General features: G+C 38.1%; 2 protein-coding genes across 4 annotated transcripts in view; both read right to left on the minus strand.

Moving 5' to 3' along the window:
- Positions 1 to 8548, minus strand: part of itga7 (integrin, alpha 7) — a 37766-nt gene extending 29218 nt beyond the window's left edge. Inside the window, exons 1-3 of one of the 3 annotated variants that reach the window (XM_015031858.1) lie at positions 8313 to 8548; positions 7695 to 7735; positions 5784 to 6039 (exon numbers count right to left, since the gene is read on the minus strand). In XM_015031858.1, the coding sequence (XP_014887344.1) occupies positions 5784 to 6039; positions 7695 to 7735; positions 8313 to 8344 (329 nt within the window). In that variant the 5' untranslated portion in view covers positions 8345 to 8548. Of the gene's footprint in view, positions 1 to 5783; positions 6040 to 6531; positions 6596 to 7694; positions 7736 to 8312 lie in introns of those variants that run through there. The other 2 variants (XM_015031859.1, XM_015031860.1) reach the window with 2 other exon arrangements.
- A 4081-nt stretch (positions 8549 to 12629) lies between these two features.
- LOC106947071 (protein shisa-5-like) overlaps positions 12630 to 16216 on the minus strand; it is an 8769-nt gene continuing 5182 nt past the window's right edge. Inside the window, exons 2-4 of the mRNA XM_015031862.1 lie at positions 15684 to 15859; positions 13883 to 14026; positions 12630 to 13260 (exon numbers count right to left, since the gene is read on the minus strand). Of these exons, the coding sequence (XP_014887348.1) occupies positions 13130 to 13260; positions 13883 to 14026; positions 15684 to 15840 (432 nt within the window). The 5' untranslated portion in view covers positions 15841 to 15859 and the 3' untranslated portion in view covers positions 12630 to 13129. The remainder of the gene's footprint in view (positions 13261 to 13882; positions 14027 to 15683; positions 15860 to 16216) is intronic.

The following is a 16216-nucleotide window of genomic DNA, read 5'->3' on the forward strand; positions in this document are numbered from 1 at the left end:
TCAACAGCCACAGGTTGAAATAAATCAAAATTGAACGATTCTGGTCAAAAACTATTGACAAGCTGTTCAGAGAAAGATATCTTGCTGCACACTGAAAAGTGTGCTCTGATCTGCATTAAGATCAGAGCAGAGATGTCTGTCAGTACCAGTTACATATCTTTCAACAAGAAACAATAATAGATGACTTGCATGGTCATCTATTAGCAAAGCAGAATTGCCAGCCTGTTAAAAGTTGATGATGGAAAAAGTAAACTTTATTTCACTCTGAAGATGTTTTTTTTTTCACAAAACTGTTTTTGTAAATGACTGACAGCTTCATGACTTATGCTTTTTTATTTACAATATATTTTAGAAGAATGAATGCTCATATAAATATTAATCTCTATTCATCTGAGTGCAGCTTTCTAAATACAATATAACCTTTTATGCATTCACATCTTGCTCAGCAGCAAAAATAAAAATAAACAATAAGGCTTCCTAGAGTAATTATCAAATTACACAAGTAACCCCTTCTTCACAAGGGCTTACTTGAACCTTTTTGTTTCATATGTTGCTCTAGAGGTAAAATTCACTGCAGCAGAATTTAGAAACAATGTAGGTGAAGGGGAAAAACCTCAGGATCTTCCCTGCCCTCAACCATTAGAGAACTATAAGCAGAAGCTCTTCTCATGTCATTATAAATAGCCAACAAGCACATAACTCAAATACCCTCTCCTCTTATCCTCACTCTGCCATCAGCAGCAGAAGTCCCTTCAGATTTAAGGGCTCTGTATCACAACAACCAAAATAGCAAATGTTAAAAGGTTTGCAGGTTTACTACACCAGATAGAGGCTCTCTGGGGCGGCATACAGTTGTTTCCTCGAGACGTGTGTCTGGGAAGGATCTATTTACACTCAATATGAGCTCATTGTGTTATACACGGGGTCTTACTTGCCTTGACCTGTGTTGCCATACTATAAAAAAGCCAACTAAGGAGATACAGCACAGTCCCTTGAGACAATAAGAACTCACATTTCTCACCCACATTCAATCTAATCTTCAGCTCTTACATCATATAAACTCCGCTGAAGTGAGGTAGCTCAGCGCTTATTCATCACAAGTTGTGTGATCAAGTTATGAGTAACAGAGCATCAAAGCGCCAATATCAGATTCACTATTGAATCAGGTGACATGAAACACACAATGAAGTAGGAACAGAATGGCCACAGGGTGAAGTAACCCTGACAGTCCTGATACCAAAAAAAAAAAGACTCAACAGCATTTAATTACAGCAAGTTTCAAACAGATTGCTTCAAGCAAAACGATAAGCTTCAGAATGGTATGAAAAGAAAACGGCACGAACACAGAGCAAGGACTAAATGAAAGTTTGATGGAAATGTATTATAGCAGGAACTGCTATGATCATTACTTGCTAAATGAATAATGTGTCTCATTAGGTTTAATTTTATGAAGATGAGTTAATGACACATTAACCATGATTTAGTTGTTAACGTTGATGAAATATTTTAGATTTGTCTATATTGTTTAGAAGAGCAATAATATCAGCTTGAGTTCAGGTATATCACCACATATAGTGCTGGAAAAAAGTATTTCCACCCCAAAAAAAATACAAAGAAAACATTTTCCAATAATGAGAAAACAGCTATCCAAACCAATCTAGCTCTGTGAAAAAAAGGAATTGCCCCAAAACCTAAACGCTGTTATAAATTATAGCAAGTTGTACATCCTGAAGCAGCAAGCAGAGGCATGTTTGGCTACTGGTTTGATTTCTTACTCTGTTACTTTGACATCACACATATTAGGTTGCACACCTTCCAAAACAGTCCACAGACTATTTTCCCCAAAGTATTGTGGATCATCTATGTTCTTTTTTCTGGCAAATGTAACAGGGGTCTTTATGTTCTTTTGGGTCAGCAATGGTTTTTGGCTTGGAACCCTCTAAGAAGTACCATTTCTGCCCACTCTCCTTTTGTGGTTGAGTCATGAACACTGGGTTCTTTTGGGTTAATCCTCCTGGACAAATCACTGATCCATTCCAGGAGAAATTTTGGTTAGTTGGTAATTCAGTCCATCACAGAGAAATACAGGACAAAGAACAAGAGCACACACGCTCTCTTTCTGAAGATAGTACCCTATACGGATGATGACATACTGACTGTAACCACAAAGCCTGCTGCTTTCTAGGGCTGTAGACTGAAAATACATTGTTCTCTTGGCAAAAATATCTTTCTAACAGGAATTTTCCAATTAAATGTCTGGCTACTTTTTGATGATGGTTTATTTTTGTGAGCACTTTCATAGCAAAGGTCATCTACGGTGTCTGTAAAAAGTACTCACTGCATGGTTCTGTTACCCTTTTGTTGCTTTTACAAATCAATCTTGAGAAACAAAATTTGGCTTTTTGACAAAATAATTACATAAAAACCTTTTAATGTCAAAGTGAGAACTGATTCCTACAGCTGAATTAAAAACATGTAACAAAATAAGAGATTGCATAAATATTCAACACCTGACTGACGTAATTCATCAGAGGTCCAGTTAAGTGGTGCTAGTAGTACTGGTGCTTGAGAGTGTATCACCTGAGTGCGCCTCAGGTGATTGTAGCATAAAGACTGAAAGGTCCATTCACTGGTTAATCAGTATTCCTGGCTACATTTACAGCATGAAGATAAATGAACATCCCAAGCAAATCAGAGGAAATGGTTATGAAAAGTCAAGGGATGCATAAAAAAATGTCTAAAGGATCGGACATCTCCTGGAGGTCAGTTAAATACATAAAGACAAGAAAGGAATATGGCCCATGTGTAAATCTGCCTAGATCCGGCTGACTTCATGCAAGAAGACACACTCTAAACACACAGTATTTTTGATCTAGTTTATAGTGCAAATATGTTATTACATTTGATATAAGACAAAACTAACGTAAAAGTAACTTTCTACCTAGATAAAGAGGTTTGTTTCAATTAAATAATTCCTTAATATTCCTGAAGTACTGGTGCCATTAGCAGATTATTTCACTTATAACAAGACATTTTCCCATGTAATAAGTTAAGTTATCTGTCAATGAAACAAGTACATTTTCATCAATATTAAAGAATTATTTACTTAAAACAAGTGTGTACATCTTGCTGAAAAGTGACTTAGTTTGTCTTATTCCAAGTGTACTAAGATATTTGCACTAGAAACTGGACCAAAAATACTTGGTAAAATTGTGTTTTGTAGTGAAACTATTGAGAGATGACACCAGCTCATCATGACTATCCTGAAAGAGTAACAGCGGCAGACATGTGAGAGACTCTGCAGACTACAACTGCTGCCTGGGTCAAAGCTTCATGAGAGAGTGACAAAGAGAAAGACACTGTTGAATAAAACTCATATCAAGACTTGACTAGAGTTAGCCTAACAGCATGTGGGAGACTCCATAATCAAGTGAAAGAAAGTTATCTAGTCTTTCTGGCCATCAGACAAGACAATGTGTTTGGCAGACACCAAACAATGCACATCACACATGTCTACTGTGAAGTATGTTGGTGCACAGTAGGCTTCAGGTGCAGGCCTTAGAAACCTTTTAAAGGTAAAATGAATGCTGCAAAATGTAGGAGAATACTGGATGACAATTTGTTTCCATCTTCAAGAGAAGTGCGACTTTATTTATTTTCCAGCAAGCCAAAGATCTGAAACATCCAGATGAAGCTACACAGCTTCAGAACGTCCAAAAGTGGATGTTCTGGAATGGCCTAATCAAGCCCAGAACAAGCCCAGAAATTTGTGGCAAAATTTGAAAATGGCTGTTCACACCTGACCCCCATGCAGCCTGACTGAGATTTAAAAGTTTGAAAGCAATAATGGCTAGGCTTACAAACCTAATATCATTGACAACTTTTCATTTTATCCTCAGATACTTTGTGCTAACCTTGATTTTCTCAGCCCTTTTAATTTATTTCTCAATCGTAGACATGAACATGAATTGCATCTGTGAAATGCAAGTTTATGCATAATTAGTAAGGAAATGTAAAAATTATGACATATGCTTCATTAAATTTCTTAGATATCCCTTTGAAATTGAAAAGATATCCCTTGGGTTGCATTCTTGTTGGCATTCATGACTGATACGCTCGTTTGCATCCCTGCGATGGACTCATGACCTGTTTATAGTGACTTCTGAATGATGGTTCAAAGCCTGGAGGATCAAACAGATGAACAGAATGTTTTGATTCATAAATTAATATCAGTAAAATAACAGGAATTTGGTACATTTAATAGTACTCACTGTTCCAAATATGCCTTTGGAAATTGATGCTGTAGATGGAAGAATAAATGTTGCTCATTCTTAGTTACACGTCCTAAAAATATAATTTTCCAACAACAGGCATGGTCATAAATCTGAAATACCAACACTAGTTAATCATATGACTGCAATATTGAAAAAAATGTTGATAATTTGTCAAATGCACATTAGAGAAATGGCACTGAGCACAGATGAACCCTGTATTTCTAAAGTCCTGGCTTCAGCCCAGAATGCCATCAGACTCCAATCAGATCAGAGATGAAATCATTATAAGTACTGAATATAAAAACTGATGTAACAGCATACTAAAAGCAAGCATTATTCATACTACTTCCCCTGCCAGCTGGTGCATCATCCCATTTATTGACTGTCTCCTGGCTCTAATACTACTCATGTCCAAATCTTCGAAGTCATCCCTCTTGTTTGCTGCAGGCCACTGCAGTGAGCCGTATTAAATTATTACTACTACAGTCAGTTTTCAAAATTAGTTACGGGAGTCCTGCAGGACATGCAAGCAGGTTTTCAGAGGGGTGACATGACTGCCTGATGTCACTGGCCTGGACTTACCAGGCGTCAGGACGACTGCAGCACGGGTAAACTGAGGAGCTGGCGGTTAAATATGGAGCCACAAAACAAGAGCAAGTAGAACATGAATTCCCCTTGAGAAAAACTATTTAGTGTCACTAAATGTCTTAAGGATTTTCAGTACTTTTATACTTTGTTAAATTTCTTTTCGCATTTAATTCCATTAAGCTAATTAGTAAAGATTTTAACTGAAAACTTTACAAAGATTACATTATATGGATATTTAAAGCAAATGTAAAATATGTCTAATAACTGGAAGTCGCACAAAAACCATGTGTCAGACTTGGAGTAGTGTGCGATCTCTTGCAGGAAGCAGGATTTTAATGACTCACACACAGAGCACTGCACTCAATCTACCAACAAATAAAGTGGATGATCTGCATTCCTTCCTGTAATATCAATGTCAAAGCTCCAAGAGAACTGCCTTTTATTTACTGCCCTGCAACAAACATTTCAATAGATTTACAAGAACACGAGACAAGTCATCATTATTTATCTACGATTTCTAAAGGGGCTGGAACAGAGCCTATTTCTCGTAGCAGCATAAAAAAAAAAATACTTATAATCAGTGTGAAATCAATGAAACAAATTAATTTAAGCTCAATGAGAGACCATTCTCTGACTGTGACTATTAGTCTTGGATTTGGAGAAAATTTTAAACCACTCAAACCATTTCTGCTGATTCATCAGACCCACTTTCATCCACTTTCCACTTACTGTAAATCATCCTCGTTTAACGCACTCCACTGGCATCTTTCACTGTGATGCAGCACAGAACTGCAAAGCATAACCTCAAAGTTTTAGGGAGTATTTCGTAAAGCAAGCAGGTGCTGAAATTACAAGAAATCTCGTGCTTAAATTTTTAAGAAATAACACAGAGCAAGCTTAGCCCAGCATTGACCAACTCACCAGCTTTGAGGCTTGGGGTTAAGCTGCTGGTGAAGTGCCACGGAGAAACCAAAGAAGGTCCCCCGATCTCCCAGCTTATGCAGTGTGTGAGTGGTGTCCAGGTTAAAGCAGTAGACATGACTCAAGAGTGAGGAGAGAGCCAAGAGGAAGAACACCCAAGGATGAGAGGAGACGGATGAGAGGGAAGCCGCCGGGTCCCCATGTCCCATCAGGGCTGCCATAGCAGAGAGCAGGTTGTCCAGCAGAGAAAGTTCAGCTGAAGAAGAGCAGAGGGGAGATTCCTTTTATGGTTCCCAGGGTGTTGAAAAAGCTGCAAATCCTGAGTAAATCTCTTTTTCCCTGTCCTCTGTAGATGGCTTCCTTGTCTCCAGCCCTCTGTCCTCCTCTCTCTGTTGTGCTGGCTCTCAACTCCGTTTGCTGCTGTCAGTCTGAAGAGCGGGCTGTGGAAATGCGGCTGCTACTACTATGTGTGTGTGTGCAAGTGGGCTCCTCTCAATGCATGTGCGCCTCCCCCCTCCTTTATGCTCACAGGGAGACAGAGGACAAGTGCCTTGAATAGCCCGCTCACTCCTCCCCCTCCCCTCTATCTTTCAGCCTGTCCACTTCTCCCTCCCCTTCTTCCTTCTTCTTCACTCAGCTGACATCAACACTCAGGGGACTGGAGCCAAAATACCAGGCAAGGTTGTCAGGATACTTGGAGGATAGTGAACAGAGTGAGAAAGGGCATAAAAACACTTGACTGTTTTACCTGTTGAGTTCACACGGTCCTTTCTGGGTTCTTCTGCACCTCTCTGCTGCAGGTGCTTGTAAGGCTGAGTGCCATGAAGAGAAAAATTAAGAGTTGTATCCTTGAAAGTCAAAACGTTAACAGCTAAATAAAGCTTAAGACATTTTACATCTGACTTGCAGTAATCTGGAAGGGACTAGTTTGTAGTTGTACACAGTAAAACTACAGTTGCATTTGCTAAACCTAAGAGCAGGATGCAGAAATGAGAGGGAAACCTCTCCTTACAAAGAGGTTTGTAAGGAAGAGTTGGAAAGTTTGGACTGTGGTCATGAAGTGCAGCCAAGCAGAGAGAAGAGAAACATTAGAGACTAAAAGGGACGGCCAGGCACAATAACAGAGGTGGGCCTCAGGAAAAACTGACTGGACATGAGGCAGAGGCCGTAACACTTTTAAGTGACTGAGCTCTGTTTCACTTGGGTAAGTCTGTGAGCAGCTGTCGGTGTGTCACTTCAACTGTTTGCCTCAATAAACCTCGCACAAACAGATGCACAGCAGTCGCACAAACAGGTGAGATTCTTGGACCATGCTGTCAAGACGTCTCTCTCACATTTTGTTGGAGTTGAAGTGAAAGAGTGGGTTAAATTTCTTTGGTTTAGACTTCTGCGTAATTTGTTAATGGAGGTTTCATGATTTTAGTGGAGCACAAAAGCTGCCCAGTTTACAATTGTTTAAAGCTTAAATTAACTGCGTTAATTAAAGGCAAATAAAAAGTTCAGTCATTTTAACTATGGTTTAGACAGGTCATATTTCATGTGACCTGTCCCGTGACCTGTGCCAAATGGCTATTTTTATCCTAGTTTCTAGTAAAAAAAAAAAAAAAAAAAAAAGTGGTCAATGGCAGAAACTGTCACGTGTTTTTCTGCATGAACGTAACTAGCTGTAAACATCCTGTTTATTGTCAGAATCAATGATAGTGATAAATAATTTTAGTCAAATCAAATATCAAATAATTGAAGGAATATGCTTGATGTGTGTAAATTCCAATGGCTCCATGGCAGCATGAAAACATGTGCTGCAGTAGCTGCGGTATTTGCATTTAAGCACTTTTTTATGCTACCATTTAAATTTAAGCATTTTCTGAAGGCAGATTTTCACAAAGTGGAATTATTTAAGTCATTATTCACCCGTTTTGTTGTGCCAAATGCATCCGACACAGCTTTCACAGCAGTGGTCCCCAAACTTTTTCCTGTGAGGGCCACATAAATTTTCCCTTCTCTGGTGGGGGGCCGGAGATTGTTGACTGGGGGGAAAGAGGGGGGTGCGTTTCACTCATGGTTTTTACCCAGAAAGCACATGGGCAAAAACCATGAGTGAAACGGTCACTGGGACTGACTAGTATATATAGCATTGAGGGAATGTAACTTTAACATATTAATTTCTCAGATGTTAACATAACGGCTTGTTTTGAAGTATAAGTTGCTACTTACAAGCATTGCTTCGAAGAATGCGGCGTTCATAACAGACACGTGCGTTCATCCGCTCTACCGCTAGCAAACCACGTACTGATTAAATAACATAAGTTGAGCAGTTCCCTAAAAGTCCAACAGATGGCAGCAATGCACCACACAGTTTACAGGACACACTTCCTGCTAAAGAGCCCCCTGGTTGTTGAAGAAAAATCCACATATAAACCGGAAAATACAATAAATGAAAAAAAAAATCTGAATGCTCTCTGGTATTGTTCAGGGGGCCGGACCAAATGTGGAGGCGCGGGCCGTAGTTTGGGGACCCCTGTTTCACAGACTCGCATCCAATGAGACTTTATGCCCCTCATTCTTCCTCTGGCTGCGAAGACTTGGGCTTTTAAGTTGATAACCTTACAGACCTAATGGACGACTTGTTGGATAATTTTCTTGCCTGTTGTCTTTACCTCAGTGTTGGCTGACAAGGTAAAAATGTTTTTGAGTAAAACATTGAGTGGCACTACTTCTGCCATTATAACTGTTGGCATGGTTTGTCTATCGAGGTTTGCTCGGGGAAAAGCCGACGGCGTGACATTTCTTCTTCTCTTCTATAATGACGGATGGTAAACAACTTCCAGGTGCATACCGCCACCTACTGTACATGAGTGTGTAGCAACATTACCTCACGTCCATGAAACTGGATCTTAAAAATAAATAGTCATTTGATTAATCTATAAATATCCTCTGTGTTCCTAATATTCCTTCAAGACTCTATTCCAGTCATATCCTTCTTACTATTTTTCTCAATCAATCCCTTTTTGGCTCGTATCTTTTACAATGCATCAATACATCTTGTACATTTTCTTTTCCTCCTAGACCCCTGAGTTAAATGGCAACATTTGTCCATTTTTGAGTTTTTGGATAAAGATGTTGTTAAGTCCTGTTTTTAAAGTCTGTGCCGTTTCATTTCGACCAAGTTGTTAACATAAGCTGGTCTTTATGTCTCCTAATTCTCTTTTTAATGCAGCAACATTGTTGTATTTAAACACAAAATTTTACACATTTTAATTGAACAAGTCTGCAGATAGACAAACCAACAATTTTCAGCCGTGAACTTCCTGTTGAGCAATCATCAACAAGTTGAAGCAATATTAAAATATTTGCAGATTAAAAGAATAAGAATGATCTCCAGATTAGTGTCTCCATAAATCAGCGTCAGAATACCAGCTTCAACTAACAGGAGGCTAAAATATCCTCATGTGATTTGTCTGGTTTCGTCAACTACGGTGTTGAACTCTGTCTGCCCCCTGCTGTTCTTATGGCATCAATTAAAAGCAGTTTTCTGTCATCACCACTTGTTTAGAAACCTCTTTCATTGGAAAACTCTATATATGTGACGCCAGCTTATTTTTAGCTGCTAAACTGTACATTTATTTCTGAGGCCACAGATTATATCTTCACCTGAAGATGACCATGCTAGGCAGGTTTGTTGGTATTAGTCAAGTTAACATGCAAATTTCTACAAAGTGCCAGGGAAAAAAAATCTAAATCTAATTATAATTAGATGACACAATCAAATGATAAAGGAATAATAAAGGCTAGAGCATAAAATGTACAATTACTCAGATAAGTGTTATTTATTTCATTAACTTTCTCTGCTTTATAAGTAATACTCCTTCTATCCTTTTATGTCTATGTTTGTTCATTTTTTATCTTTTTCATGCACATGAAGTCCAGTATTACCATGTACTATAGTTAAATTTAACTTGATATTTAATATAACAGCATGTGTGCTGAAAACCTTCAGTTTGAGACAGAAATATCTGAAGGACTCTACAGTGCTGCAGAGCAGTAAAAAGAAAACAGAACCTCTGGGATGTTGAGAAACAAGCTGAAAATATTGTAATGGCAGCTTGGGCAGACAGCCAGACACCTTGAGACAGAACAAAGCACATTCAGCGAGTGGGAAGAGAAGAAGCTAAACCAGAACACAGGCATAAAAGGGAAGGGAAACTACAAAGATGGCTACATCTAAAGATTATCTGACAGGGTAAAATCCCACTACAAAAGGCTCATTAGCAGTCTGAGCCACACTTCAAGGAGAGGGTTTGTATCTGAAGGCGGCAGCAGCAGTGTACAGTCAGGGTCAGCTTTCCCTATTTAGTCCATCAGTGTGATAACTGAGATAGTTGCAGTCAGCACTATGACTGTATTGATTAATGGACAGCACTATAGGAGGAAGTGATGCTGGTTATTATGGGATTAAATGTATGCACACAAAGTCTTAACCACACACAAGCCCACATGAAAAGGCAAAACAGACTGCAAGACTGCGGTGGACTGGTAATGACATTTAACACAAATGTAACCTAAAATCTATTTATGAATTTATGAATTTATGAAGTAGGGTTATGACTCAGCTTTCCCTCCAAAGCTTTAAGGTGAGTAATCCTCCTCTACTGCAGGGCTAAATCTGACACCGTCTCACTTTCATGGTGTGTTTGTCTGTTTGCTTTCAAAGGCCAAAGATCTGATGTTCTATAAACCTTCTTAAATACTGAACTCTTCCAGATTTACTCTGCATTGGCTGCTTTACTATATATTTATATATTATTGAATTATCAAGGGTGGAGTGCAGGGTCAACATTACGAAGCAGTGTGTCTTAAGTCCAGACAAGGCTTTGTGTTAAATTTAACCACAGTGTTTTGGCTTCTAATCTTTTTACGAGAAAGCTTTGATGCAATTTAAAAAAACATTTACGAAAACATTGATGTCAAAAGAAAGTAGAAAGTCAGCATATAGGTTTTCTTAGGTCCAAGGGGTCACACCCATGTTGTCCCCTCTTAGCCCCCTCTTGGAGTAACCCCCTCTTACTCCAAACTGGAGTAAGAGGGGGTTAATTATTTGCTGTTTTATCTAGAATTATTTATTTATGCAGAATAACCTGACAGAAATCTATGCATTTGATCAATCAACAAATCTTGGCCACAAGCTCACTGATTTGTCTTTTTTTTCCCCCAGGTATTTCCTGTTTTAACTATATTTTATTGGAAAAGATGTATTCTGTTTTGGGCACAAATAAATTAACAGGTGTGAACCAAAATTGAATCAGAATAAAACTGAGCTAAACTGTGCTGGAATGTGATCCAATGCAGAGATTTCTGATACAAATGGGATTTATGAAGCCATATCTTTATCAATGAAGGATAAAATGTAAGGAGTCTAATCATTTCAGCAAGTATTTATGGGAAATTTCCAACGAACCAAAATGGTTGAACAGCAGAAGAAAAATCACACTGAGCTACATAGAATGGGGAGTGAGTTAATTGGAAGCTGTTTATTAGTCCATGTCTAATAAACCATTTACTGTAGACTTAAAGTAAATGAATACCTGAATGACTGCATATTTACTCTAAGAACAACAAAAACAGGAAGATGTTTGTTTTTTTTAAAAATAGAAGTTTATTCATGATCTTCTGCATTGTTTATGCAGATATTTAACAACCAAACAGAAATATAACAATGCAGACCTTGTGACCATAAACCTACTTAACACACAACAATGCATTGCTAAACTGGAGAAAACTGAGAGAAAAAAAGGAAGCAGAAACGAGTTTAGACAGAAATATTTACAAAGAACAGAGTCAGAGGCGCATGTTCTCCCTGTGCATGCATGGGTTTTCTCCGGGTACTTCTCTTTCCTCCCACAGTCCAAAAACATGACTGTCAGGTTAATTGGCCTCTCCAAATTGTCCCGAGGTATGAGTGTGTGTGTGTGCATGGTTGTTTGTCCTGTCTGTCTCTGTGTTGCCCTGCGACAGACTGGCGACCTGTCCAGGGTGACCCCGCCTCTCGCCCGGAACGTTAGCTGGAGATGGGCACCAGCAACACTCCCGACCCCACTGAGGGACAAGGGTGTAAAGAAAATGGGTGGATGGATGAGAGTCAGAGGCGCCCTCTGCTGGGCCACTATAAGAATCTCAGTCATGTCAGGTAAACGCATTTTTTGTTTGTTTCAGATATACTTTCATTGTTAATTTACTCTTAACAGGCATGTGCAGTGGGGCGGGGGTCAATTTTTTTGTTATTTTTTTCCAAAGCCCTCTTCTGACACATATTACAATTATTTGTTTTTTTGTTGGGGTTTTTTTGTACAACATACAGTAGTAAGCCCTCCGGTCACCTTGTTACCTTTGACCTTTTGCCCATGACGCATGACTCACATGCCTCTTGCACAGTGAGATAAGGCGGCTAACTGGGGCTCAACGTAGTAAACGTTCCAGATAACAGAACAGTTTTGTTCTGAATTAAATTATAATGTTGGTGAATTTTAAAAAAAAAGAAAATTTTTGGTGAATAAAGTGGAGTAGACTTGCTACTTGTCAGATGACAGGAAATGTTGAATGTATCGTTCAGCTCTTCTTTTTTTATAGATTACAGTACATTAAAAGGTTGCATTGTGCCCTTGCTTATATTTTTAATAGTGTAATTCTGTAAAGACAAAATATGTCTGGTGGTCTAGCTCTGATTTACATATATTGCTAAATTGCGAGTTTGACTATTGCAATTCTTTCCTTTAACAAAATAGACCTGCAGAAAGAAATTACTAATAAAGTATCTGACATATGTATAGTTGTATGCTCTATATAGAGATGTTCCTTAGCTTTGATTGTATATCTCAGAATTTTGTAATTTGTCATTGTTAATTAAACTCTGAAAGCTGTGTGGCTTTAATATTCTGACCTAGAATGCAGTTAGATGTGCCGTTCTTTGTGAGCACCTGCCCCTCTAGTGGTCTTTGCACAGCCCTGACTATTAACAGAGAAACCAAGAACTAATGGAACATTTCTGCAGAGATGATGAATGAACATGAACACACAAACAGTTCTCTGAATTTCACACTGTAAATTCGACCATAATGAGAAAATATTTGCATGTGAACAGGATATCTGACTTTTGTTCACATTTTACACAAGAGTGTGAAAGATGACAGCTACACAAACAGACACCAATAAAGCAGTAGTACATATTCAGTTCTCCACAAATATTGTTCTGATTCATCTCCCTACAGTGATTTTTTTCAGGACAATGAAAATACCAAAATGGTTGAACTAGATCTTTGAAATATACAGTTTAACAACATTGAGCTTTCAGATCAATGTTGTGGATTGTAGGGGGGCAGATCAATTTCATCTGAAGGTAGTGGAGGTGCGCTAGGCTGATTGGAAGGACTGAGAGAGTACATCGCCTGCCATGGTACAAAAGGAGCTGGGTACCATGGAGAAGCTGAGGAAACAAGAAAAAATTATTAATTTATCTTTTGAACAAATAGCTGTCACACCCAGAACATAGTAGTGAGGGGCAAAGGTTTAGAGCATGATGTATCAGATGTACAGTTTCTTTTGCTTGTCATAACAGAGACATGTCGTTTTATATTATTTTGTGTACAAATTCCAAGCTGTTTTAACACTACACCTCTCTGCTACTTTAACTTAATTCAACATCAGGAAAAAAAAAATGTTGCTTTCCACATAATTTTCTGGATTTATTGTTTCATTAGAATGCAAATGTTAATGCCTGAGCTTCAGAAGGATACAATTTATTTCCAGCTGTTAATATTGTTAGATGTGTAATGGTTCCATTTAGCACAGAAAATTGATATAAAAGCAAATCATTTGAGCTGGGTTGCCTGATGCTAATTGGAAGCTCCCATAAATCACATTTTGTTTTGGCACCCATACACATCAGGACCAAATCTGACTTCATGTTAAATGAAAGGACTAGAAATATGCTGAAAATTGATTTATTCTCAGTAGACTGACATGGACTTCTAGGATTATCCTTTGATTGTCTTTAGTCGTACAGTCAGAGGTTGAAACAAGGTTTGGCAGCTAATGAAACAACTTACTGCACTCCATATATGATGGTGGCGGAGTGTTGGGCGCCGTGGAGCCTTCGTCTCCTGCCACGCCCTGGTAATCTGGAGGCTGTGCTTGATATCCAGATGGTGAGTAGTGAGGCTGGGGGATGTTGGCTGCAGTGTTTGTTACCACTGGAGAAAGCAACACATTTAGTTTGACTGTTACACAATCACCAGATATGTTTGTTGACTTAACATCAGAAGTTAAAGTTTTACCATTTTACACAGCAAAACATTTTTGTATTAAAGCAATATCATCAAGATTGTGATTGATATAATCTACGGATTTTACTGCTGCAAAAGAATTTATACTGCTTGAACTTTTTCACATTTTGTAAATTCACAACAACAAATGCTTATGTGTTTTATACGGATTTTGTGTGATGGACCAACACAAATTAACCCTCAAAGTGAAAGTTTTCAACTTTTTTAATGGAAAACATAAATAAACTTTAGTTTAAGTCAAAGTAGTACTTTCTAGAAGCTATGATTACAGCTGCAAATCTTCTGAGCTATGTCTACCAGCTTTGCAAATCTAGAGAATGAATATTTGTGCTTTCTTTGTAGCAAAAAAGATTTGAACTCAGTCAGATGGAGTGTATGATTTTGCTCTGGAATCCATCTTAAGCTCATAAATATGCTTTTTTCTAAATCATTCTGTTGTGACCCATGCTGTATGTTTATGTGTGTTTCTTGCTAAAAGAGGAACCTGAGCCTCCAGTATGTGCTTTACAGACTTACAGGTTTTCATCCTTGATTGCTCTCTAGAGCCATGAACTGACAGCTTCACTACTCCTGTAAAAGGGAAGCATGCCCACAGCATGATGATGTCACTGTTATGTTTTACCATGTACCAGGTGTTCTTAGGGTGATTTGAGGAGTTAGCTTTCTGACATACAAGAGGACCTTAGCCATTGGTGGTAAGGTTGAAACAAGGTTCGGCAGCTAATGAAACAATTTACTGCGGTCCTCAATTATGTGCCTTTTTTTTCTAAAATATTTGAGAAACTAAATGCAGCTTTGGAAGCTAAAATACCTCAGCTCAATGCTAGTGGACACACTACTTGCTGCGTTTTGCAAGGCAGCAAATCCAGGAGCACCGTTTACTTTCCTTTCTGCACATTACCTGTATCTCCAAGAGCAGAGATAATAAAGAAAGAGGATGTTAGCTTCTGTGGCATAGTGACGAGATGATTTCCATCATGCATATTAATGCATGTTAAAGCTTTTTGGGGTTTGCAATGGTGGCACGTTCCATTTTCAAACAAAGTGTTGAACACTGCTTCATTGGATCTTCAAAGCTGGGAATATCTTTGATTTGTCTGCTCTCTTTTTTGGTTTTCATGATGGTGTTTGTTTACTAATGTTCTACAAAAAATCTCTGAGGGCTTCACAGAACAGCTATATGTATGCTGAGGTCAAATTACATCCTGTTTAGAAACTGATATCTAAAGGCAATTGGTTACACCGAAATTTACGGATAGAGTAAATATATTCATAATTGAATAAAAATTCAGACCATCTTTATGCACGGTCTGAATTAAAATGATTATCACAATTTTCAGATTCTGTTCCATGTTCTTCTAGCTTTACTGTTCTTTGTGTTGCTCAATCATAAAAAACCTAACATAAAAAATATTATATAGTTTGATATAGAGTTTGGGTTTATAACATGACAAAGTATGAAGAGGTTCAAGAAGTGTGAATATTACTGCAAGGTCCAGTTTTCTTATCTTTGCAACACTGAAACCTGTTGATTGTAGAAGGTAAAGTGGAGAAACTGGCTTACCTGTCTGTCTTTGGTTGCGTGGTTTTCTGCACAATTTGTAGAACCAGCAACATGGAGCGAAGAAGCAGGTGATAAGACACACACAGGTGATGATGAGAATAACTCCAACACTAACAGCAACAAAAATATTTGTTATCATGGCAAAATCAGCGTCCATGGATTTATAGTGGCCGACCCTTCAAAAAAGGAAAGCAAGCAACATTTTCACAACATTTTTTGAAAGTCACACAATGAATCATGACTAAATATTTGGTAATGAGAAAGAGAAAAACAGACACACCAGTTTTAACAGTTAGCCTATTGCTCTTCAGTGAAACGCTCATTTTTGTTTCTGCAACATTATTTATTATTGCATTCACTACAGCAATACTTCAAATTATGGTATGTATTTTGTGAATCTGTGTACGAAGTGCAATACTCTGCTGTGAAACAGATTAAGAGAGATTAGACTGTTTTAAAAAACTAGATGTATCATTAAAGTGTAACAGTCATACTTGTGTAGTGGTATAGAAATAGACATAATTTCACACAAA

The sequence above is a fragment of the Poecilia latipinna genome, unplaced genomic scaffold (genome assembly GCF_001443285.1).
Source record: "Poecilia latipinna isolate Pla-1442-1.1 unplaced genomic scaffold, P_latipinna-1.0 Scaffold221, whole genome shotgun sequence".
NCBI classification, from domain to species: domain Eukaryota; kingdom Metazoa; phylum Chordata; class Actinopteri; order Cyprinodontiformes; family Poeciliidae; genus Poecilia; species Poecilia latipinna.